Genomic DNA, 9,869 nt, shown 5'->3' on the forward strand with positions numbered 1-9,869 from the left:
GTGATGCAAGGCTTCTATCCTCCCTACAACCGGCCAGTGGGGGGCATATGCGAGCAACGTTCAAGACAGGGGAGGGAAGAATTGGCACAGTGGAATTGGGATGGGAGAAAAATAGAAAAACAGGAGAAAAAGTGGATACAAAAAAAAACATCTGACAATAATAACTCATAATAATCTGCTTTCAATTAATATTCACATTTTCCTTCAATAATTATAACTAAAAACACTCATATGGCTCTCTACAGGTGGTGCAGCTGGTGTGCGGCCTCCTCCTGGACATCGCCGCCAACCGCCAGGTGCTGGTGGAGGACGAGGTGCTGGAGATCCCCGACCTCACGGCGGAGGTGGAGAAGACGGTGTCCCAGCAGGCCCTGCAGCAACTGGGGAACGAGATGAGAGGGAAGGGCATCCCGGTGGTGCCGTGGCCTCGACCCCCGTCCTGCCCTCTCGACCCGCCGGAGCCGCCGCCGCGCTCTGGCCGCCCTCCTCGCGAGCGGCATCATGACCGACCCCTCACTAGTGACAACGAGATGGAGCCCCTGTGGAGGCGACAGGCCGCCGTAGAACCCGCCTCCCTGAAGCCTCCTCCTTCCGTCAGGAAGAGCCTCAGTTACAGCGACTCCGCCCTGAACACGCTGGGACCCGGACGGAGCCACGCGGGGAACCCTCCTCTGGGCGACGCGCCGCCGGTCGCCCGCCGCCTGAACAGACATTACCTATCTCAGGACAGCCTCGCCGCCGGTCTCCCTCCCGGACGCCCTGACCTCCCCCCCTTCCGGGACACGGTCGTCGGCACCGCTCAGGACCCTCCCTCTGGCCGCGTCGGCCTGCGGAGGTCACGGCAGGGGAACCTAGAAGACACCGGAGACCTCTTTTTTCAAAGCCAAAAGTGGCTCAACAAGGACTGGCGCAGTCTGTCCACCGTCCGCTCGGAGGAGAGCGGCGGCGGCGGCGGCAGGGACGGGCGACAACAGCTCACCGCCACGCGGTCGCTCTTCTCGGTGGCGGCTGAGGGCGAGGCTCCCGGGGGGGGAGTGGCCCGCTCCGCCGGGGGAGGCGGCTTGGACGAGGGGAACGAGACGGAGGAGGTGCTGAATGAGATTCCCTTCATCTGGCTCCAGGCAGAGCTCTGCCCTGAGGCCCGCCGCCTGCTGGTGGCCAGAGCGCTGGCGATGGACCTGGACGACCAGGACCTCGGGCACAATGTCTCCGTGTGGCAGGTAGGGTGCGGCTGGCAGTAGTAGGCCTGGGCAAAAAAAATATATATTCCCCATTCTTTTGCAATTGTGATATGATTCGGAGCAGGGTTCGCACAAGGTCCTTGAAGCGCTTAAAGTGCTTGATTTTTGGCTAAAAGAAAATCAAGGCCTGGAATTCCTTGAAAACTGAATTATTTTTAACAAGGTGCTTAAAAGTCCTTGAAATTCAAATCAACCATTCGCATTGAAAGTTTTGTTCATCCATGATAAAACATTTCTCAATCAAGAAATATAATTTTTTTTAATTTAAAGTCTAATTGTCGGAAATTGGTTTTAAGCCATAAATATTGGATCAGATTTTTTTTTCTATAAAGAACAGCATTTAAAAGTGAATTGCATCCTTTTTTTTTTAAATGAAAAATGGTGCTTGGAAAAGTACTTGAAAGTCATTGAATCTCATTTTGCAATGTCTGTGGGAACCCTGTCAGAGGGAATTGTGGTAGACGTCCTCTCCTTTGTGTCATCTCCTGTCCCACCTTCATGTCTCACCCCTCCTTCCACCTTCACCATCGCCCTTCCGGTTCCATCCTTTGTGTCTCTCCCTCCTCCCTCCAATACACTCCTTTGTCTCTCACCTTGACATCCTGTCCACATTTCACCCCCCTCCCTCCTTCACCTTGCTCCAGCTCCTCCCTTTGACCCCGCCCCCCATGTCTCATCCTCCTATCCCACCTACTACCTGGTTAACCCCACCCCCTTCGGTCAAGTATAAATATCGACGTACACTTTTATTCTGGGAGCCACTTCCGGAGTCCCAGGCCAGGCCAGGACTTCCAGTTTGGTCTTCTGAAGCCAATCTCCTATTTGACCTAATAAACAACCAACTATGACCAGCAAATTATTCCTCTGGTACATCCACGACAGAATTCAAATTTTTGCGTGATCATTTTGTGGGAAAAGAGCGTGTTAACAAACATCTTGTTGGTTTCCAGACGGAGCTGAACTCCAGGGAGGGGGCCTGGGAGAGGATGTGCCTGGAGAGAAACCCTCTGGTCCTGTCTGGTCTCATGTGGTCTTGGCTTGAGCAGCTCAAAGAGCCCGTCATCAGCAGTGAAGACATGCAGGCCCTCAGTGAGAAGGACTACAACCCCCAGCATGCACTGGACTCTCTGGAAAAGGTAATCTCACGAGCAGGTCAAACGTTCTGCCGCAATGTAATCAAACTGGAGCTCCGCCCACAATAGTATTCGGAACACAGTTCCGGCTCCTTCCGTATTCTGGCCACTTCCCTCACAAAAAGTCCCAGACGGTACTTTCAACCGGTAGAACAAACAACCACTCAAACTATAGCCGACCCCTGTGCCACACAATGGCGTTTGTTGGTCGATACGTTTTTCATTCAAATGGCCGCTCCCCTTAAATAGGAACCGACAATGGCGGTTTTGCATCCAAATGTTGCGTCTCAACTACAACCGAAATCAGAATTTTCTTTCCGTTTGGGACTTTTGAGTTTTTAACCAAAAGGCGATGCGTGCACCGTCATCTATTAGGAATTCAACGTGGCCAAAGCGGCGCAAGCTTTCTCTGTTATTTACAATCCTCTCGTTCTCACACTGTTATTTACAATCATCTCGTTCTGTTATTTACAATCCTCTCGTTCTCACGCTATAATTTACAATCCTCTCGTTCTCACGCTGTTATTTACAATCCTCTCGTTCTCACACTGTTATTTACAATCATCTCGTTCTGTTATTTACAATTCTCTCGTTCTCACGCTATAATTTACAATCCTCTCGTTCTCACGCTGTTATTTACAATCCTCTCGTTCTGTTATTTACAATCCTCTCGTTCTCACGCTATAATTTACAATCCTCTCGTTCTGTTATTTACAATCCTCTCGTTCTCACGCTATAATTTACAATCCTCTCGTTCTCACTGTTATTTACAATCCTCTCATTCTCACACTGTAATTTACAATCCTCTCGTTCTCACACTGTTATTTACAATCCTCTCATTCTCACACTGTAATTTACAATCATCTCGTTCCTCACACTGTAATTTACAATCCTCTCGTTCTCACACTGTTATTTACAATCCTCTCGTTCTCACGCTGTTATTTAGAATCCTCGTTCTCACACTGTTATTTACAATCCTCTCGTTCTCACACTGTAATTTACAATCCTCGTTCACGCTGTTATTTACAATCCTCTCGTTCTCACACTGTAATTTACAATCCTCTCGTTCACGCTGTTATTTACAATCCTCTCGTTCTCACACTATAATTTACAATCCTCTCGTTCTGTTATTTACAATCCTCTCGTTCTCACGCTATAATTTACAATCCTCTCGTTCTGTTATTTACAATCCTCTCGTTCTCACGCTATAATTTACAATCCTCTCGTTCTTACACTGTTATTTACAATCCTCTCGTTCTCACACTGTTATTTACAATCCTCTCGGCTCACAAGGCTGTTTTTCCATGATTGATTATAATGGATCATAGCGAGTCAAGTGATCACAGGAAGTTGCTGTAACAAAAGTATTCTTTCTTTATTTCGCCACTAAAAACGAACGTTTAGATTTTTTTTGTTTATCTCACAGAGGTGGAATATGCAATTTAAACAAATAGTGGCTCTATATCTGCACTTGAAGCACATCTTGATTGACTCATTTAAAATCCATTGTCTTGATATATTATGTGTCCAGATATTTATGGCCCTGACCGTCTTGTACCTTTAAAGAACCCAGGGTTCTTTCGTAGGAGGGTGTCTATCGTACCACGCTCCTGGCCAAATTCCAGTCAGGTTTCAAGGCACCTCATCATCCCTGTCCTTAATTGGCTGATATCAAGCCTTTTCTCCTGTCTTTCATCCACTGTGTGTGTCTGACCATGCTCCACTGTGTGTGTCTGACCACGCTCCACTGTGTGTGTCTGACCACGCTCCATTGTGTGTGTCTGACCACACTCCATTGTGTGTGTCTGACCACGCTCCACTGTGTGTGTCTGACCACGCTCCACTGTGTGTGTCTGACCACGCTCCATTGTGTGTGTCTGACCACGCTCCACTGTGTGTGTCTGACCACGCTCCACTGTGTGTGTCTGACCACGCTCCACTGTGTGTGTCTGACCACGCTCCACTGTGTGTGTCTGACCACGCTCCACTGTGTGTGTCTGACCACGCTCCACTGTGTGTGTCTGACCACGCTCCACTGTGTGTGTCTGACCACGCTCCACTGTGTGTGTCTGACCACGCTCCACTGTGTGTGTCTGACCACGCTCCACTTCAGCCAGGGCTGGCTGCCACACACGGTGAGGAGGCAGGTGACCCTCTGCACCGTGAAGCATGTCGTGTCCTGTGACTGGAGAGGCCACTTCAAAGGTCATTCATTCATTCTTCCACAGGTTCACAGGTTGACTCTGCTCTGTATTCATTCATTCTTCCACAGGTTCACAGGTTGACTCTGCTCTGTTTCAAGGTTCAACTTTGTTTATTATTTGTCATAATAAAATACAGAATACTTTATGATGAAATGCTTGTTTCATCTGTATTCTGTATTCATTCATTCATTCATTCAGGGCTACAGGTTGACTGCTGTGTATTCATTCATTCATTAATTCATTCTGGGCCATAGGTTGACTGCTGTGTATTCATTCATTCATTCATTCATTCGGGGCCACAGGCTGACTTCTCTAATAATAATAATAATTCATTTATTTTGTAAAGCGCTTCTCAAAAAGTCGCTGACAATAGGCAAAAAGAAAAACAAAGAAACATAGAACCACAGTGAAACGGGGAACAATATGAATACACAAGAACAGGGCCCCAGTAACAGACAACAAAATACAAGAGCCAGTAGGGGAGGGAAGGTAGTCGGGAGGTGAGTAAGGGAAACTGGAGGGCTTTGAAGGTGAGGAGTAATCATTTGAACTGTATACGTTGCTTAATCGGGAGCCAGTGGAGAGAGTGGAGGACAGGAGTGATGTGGTCACATGCTCTGTATTCATTCATTCATCAGGGCCACAGGCTGACTGCTGTGTATTCATTCATTCATCAGGGCCACAGGCTGACTGCTGTGTATTCATTCATTCATCAGGGCCACAGGCTGACTGCTGTGTATTCATTCATTCATCAGGGCCACAGGCTGACTCTGTATTCATTCATTCATCAGGGCCACAGGCTGACTGCTGTGTATTCATTCATTCATCAGGGCCACAGGCTGACTCTGTATTCATTCATTCATCAGGGCCACAGGCTGACTCTGTATTCATTCATTCATCAGGGCCACAGGCTGACTCTGTATTCATTCATTCATCAGGGCCACAGGCTGACTCTGCTCTGCATCCTGGATTGCGCTGCCCGTCTCCTGACGGCTCCAGGGGAGGTGGAGGACGCTTTTCTTAACCAAACAATACAAGTCTTTACTAAGGTGAGTCATCATTACATCATTAATAATGATAATAATTATTATTATTATGAATGAATTAAATCAACCAGTGATTCAGGGATGTGCCACTGATGTATCAGCGGACGGATGTTATAATTGACCCGTCTCGAGACCCTTTTCTGGAAGCACCGCTTGTGATTGGACGATCAAGAAAAGAGGGTGGGGCTTGAGATAAGTCAAGTGCCATTTTATGCGTTTCTGACTTTTTATACAGTTCAGGTTTTGCCAAGTGAACAAAAGAAAGGACTTTTGTTTAAAGAACAAATAGATTTCAGCTAATTAGACTCATGATACACTCATTATTAGATTAAAATGTATTGTCATCATGCAGCACAAGTACAGTACAACAAGAAGAAGTTTGGCATCCAACCAGAGAGTAAATGTAACAGTAAAGTGCAATAGTAATGTACAGGTGATTAAACTGGATATAACGTATATAAATTAGTACTACTGAGTAATAGTGCTAATCAGATGTATGTATGAGTTGTAGTATTAATATGTACAGTGATACAGGTATAAAGACACTATGGTAGTAAGTCATACTGGCCAGCAGTGTAACTAGTAAGAGTAGGTAAGGGATATGTACAGATATACATATAGTATCTACAGATATGGAAAAAGGATTATATGTAGGTATGTACAGACAGTTGTGGATAGATATATATGCTGTAAATATAAATATATATACGGTATATAATACAGCATTATTGTACATGCTATCATACAGAGTTATATGGGTTATATGCAGGTGTATAAGTAGGTATATAGAAGGATTATATGCAGGTATATTCAGACAGATATGGATATATATATGGTAAATGTATAGATATATATATATATATATATATTAGGGCTGACCCCTATTAGTCGATTAGTCGACTAATCGATCGAAAGGAGCCGTAGTCGACTGCCAACCTTAGTCGAATGCAAAAAAAGAAATATATATATATATTTTCTTTTTTCTTTTATATAAAAAGAAAATGCATCATTCTTTCCAAAAGAAAAGAGGCCTAGAAGCGTGGCTAACGCTAATGGCACGGATACCAGAGGCTAACTGCCTAAGAAAACAGGCACAGAGGCACTGAAAGAGGATTTCACCCATCTAATGAACACACTAGACTAGACAACTATCAAGATGTATCCATCAGTGGACCAATTGCATGCTTTCGCAGAGAACAAGAAGCCTTCAGTCGACTCCTTCAGACATTAAGCACCCCCACAGCCCAAATGGAATGATACAAAAAAAATATATAAATAAATTATACTAATTTCGACCAATCAAAGTCGACTATCCAAATCCTTAGTCGGGGACAGCCCTAATATATATATATATATATATGGTATATACAGCACTTTTGTACATGCTATCATACAGAGTTATATGGGTTATATGAAGGTGTATAAGTAGGTATATAGAAGGATTATATGCAGGTATATTCAGACATATATATATATATATGCTGTATATATATATATATACCGGTATATATGGTATATACAGCACTATTGTACATGCTATCATACAGAGTTATATGAGTAGACTATAGTATGAGGTAGTTATGATTATTATTATTATCATAGCAGGGCAATTGTCTGAAGACGGGGGCTCTGTTTTGAACAATCGCTGTCGGTATTTGGCCTGAACCACGGACACCCCCGGTGGAGCTCTGCCGACAGGCCGCCGTCGGCGTCGTGCGTTGGCCTGTTAAGAGGTCAGGGAGAAGGTCAGCCACGTTGATCACCCCCCCCCCCCCCCCCCCCCCCCCCTCCCCCCACCTCTTTCCTCTCTCAAAAGATCCACACAGCCTCGGAGAACAGCCGCTCTTTGTACCGGACTTTGAAAGCGATCCTGACGCCGGTTCTGCATGAGATGCGGGAGAACGCCGCGGCGGGTGACGGCGAGGACGACTCCTCCTCCTAACGCTGATCCCAGACCAGCCCTGTGTTCCTCGTCGGCTATGTTCACACTGCAGGCAGGGGGTGGCTCATTATGTGATCTCAGATCTGTTTTAGTTCATTTAATTAACGGGTAAATTGTTCATAGTTCATAACGGTGTGTGAACGGCACAAATCGCATTGGAATCTGATTTTTTTTTCAATTCCGGATTTGGCCCACTTTCATAATGTGGTCCTGAATCAGATGGAGGTCTGATTTTGTTTTAATTAGCCTCCACTGCATTCAACGTAACCTTTGACATTAAACCATACACAGAATGTGTTGTGCCTAGGGATGTCCGATATTATCGGCCTATCGATAATATCGGCCGATATTGGCATTCAAGTGTGATATCGGAAAATATCTGTATCGGTTTTCGAAAAAAAACTTTATTTATTTAACCTTTATTTACCCAGGCAAGCAAGTAAGAACAAATTCAGATTTTATTTATTGTCAAAAGTATGCATACTGTTGTGTTAATTCCACAACAAGAGATATGTAATGTTAATTACCTGAAATTATTCCGTTTTTTGGGGGGGGAAACCCTGCATATATCGGTATCGGTTGATATTGGTTGATATCGGTATCGGAAATTAAGAGTTGGACAATAACGGTATATCGGTATCGGTAAAAAAGCCAATATCGAGCATCCCTAGTTGTACCCCATTCTGCAATCTGTTAATAACATTTTCAATCAATCAAATCAAACACTGTGACTTCAGTGTCCTCCATGTTTACATACATCTTCTTTACAGGTCTGATTTATTTCTGATGTGACCTTAGTCTGAACAGTCGTGTGAATTTAATGTGACTTTTACGTCACTCTAGATTGACACTTCCATAAATGTTTACATCCATCATCGTTATTGTTCATTTGCGCATGCGGGTCAGTTCCGGAGCGTGACCAGTTCACACTGGAATCTGATATTGGCAAAAAATAATTAAGAATTTATAATAATAATGTGAACAGCCAAACAAAAGAAATCGGATCTGAGCACTGAATCATAATCGAGCACTAAGGCCTGCAGAGTGAACGCAGCCTAATTAACCTGCGTTTTATTGTAACCTGCTCCTCAGAAACTACTGTGTTCCACTGACATTTCCTTTAATGGCTTTATTCGTGTGTTTTAAGACTCGATGTCATTTCGACATCAAAACGTTACAAGTTTCCTCCGTCGTTGCTATTTATAGACTCTTTAACGAAGCACTGCCATGTATGACAACGTGCCACACTGCTTGGTTTGAAATGTTTTTATTATAATAAGTGTCTCTCATCTACTGTATTTTACCTGTGAAGGATTGTCTTCAGTTTACTTTTCTTAACCGATGGTCTCGAGCGGCTGGAATAAGATTCTTCATGAAATGAATTAGGGCTGACCCCGACTCGTCGAATAGTCGACTAATCGATCGAAAGGAGCCTTGGTCGACTGCCAACCTCTTAATCGAATGCAAAAAAAAAAAACTATTTATTTTTTATGTAAAAATCATTCTTTCCTAAAGCAAAGAGGCCTAGAAGCGTGGCTAACGCTAAGGGCGCACATACCAGCGAGGCTAACTGCCTAAGAAAACGGGCACAGAGGCACTGAAAGAGGATTTCACACACTAGACATATCAAGATGTATCCATCAGTGGACCAATTGCATGTTTTCCCAGAGGACAAGAAGCCTTCAGTCGACTTCTTCAGACATTAAGCACCCCCACAGCCCAAATGGAATGATCCCCCCAAACAATTTAAATGTTTTAAATATATATACCGGTATATATATTTTTTTGCATTCAGGGGGGTAGACTATCGGCAAATTTCGGCCAATCAAAGTCGACTATACAAATCCTTAGTCGGGGCCAGGCCTACCGATGGCCTCGAGCGACTGGAATACGATTATTCATGAAATGAATGTAACGTTCAACTTGTTGGAGTGTGTTTCCCGTCCGGCGGTCCAAGCTGTCGGTCCATTTCAACTTAAAACCAAAATGTTTTTGTTTTTATTTTTATTTTTATTTTTTTTACACCGTACAAAAGCTACAATGTGTCTTATTTATTGAAATATTCTCTTTTTTTTTTTTTTTTTTTTTTTAGCGTTTGCCTTGAAGAATATAGCTTAGATTACACAATGCAAGGTTCTTTCTTTCTTTGTCTTAAGATTATAAGATAAGGTGAGATAAGATATTCCTTTATTACAAATAAAATCTATTATTATTATTATTATTGATCCCCTTGGGGAAATTCGGGCGTCATAGCAGCATGGGGGAGGGGAGGTACAGGTATGGGCAGGGTAATAGTAGAAAGA

The 9,869-nt window shown here is 44.0% G+C and overlaps 1 protein-coding gene across 1 annotated transcript in view; it reads left to right on the plus strand.

Moving 5' to 3' along the window:
• Positions 1–9,601, plus strand: part of ptpdc1a (protein tyrosine phosphatase domain containing 1a) — a gene marked incomplete at its 5' end in the record, with an annotated part of 47,621 nt that extends 38,020 nt beyond the window's left edge. Inside the window, 4 exons of the mRNA XM_084317099.1 lie at positions 246–1,220; positions 2,192–2,377; positions 5,517–5,627; positions 7,441–9,601. Of these exons, the coding sequence (XP_084173225.1) occupies positions 246–1,220; positions 2,192–2,377; positions 5,517–5,627; positions 7,441–7,566 (1,398 nt within the window). The 3' untranslated portion in view covers positions 7,567–9,601. The remainder of the gene's footprint in view (positions 1–245; positions 1,221–2,191; positions 2,378–5,516; positions 5,628–7,440) is intronic.
• Between the last annotated feature and the right edge of the window lie 268 nt (positions 9,602–9,869).

This window comes from Notolepis coatsorum, assembly GCF_963971535.1.
Source record: "Notolepis coatsorum genome assembly, chromosome: 6".
In the NCBI taxonomy this organism is placed as follows: Eukaryota; Metazoa; Chordata; class Actinopteri; order Aulopiformes; family Paralepididae; genus Notolepis; species Notolepis coatsorum.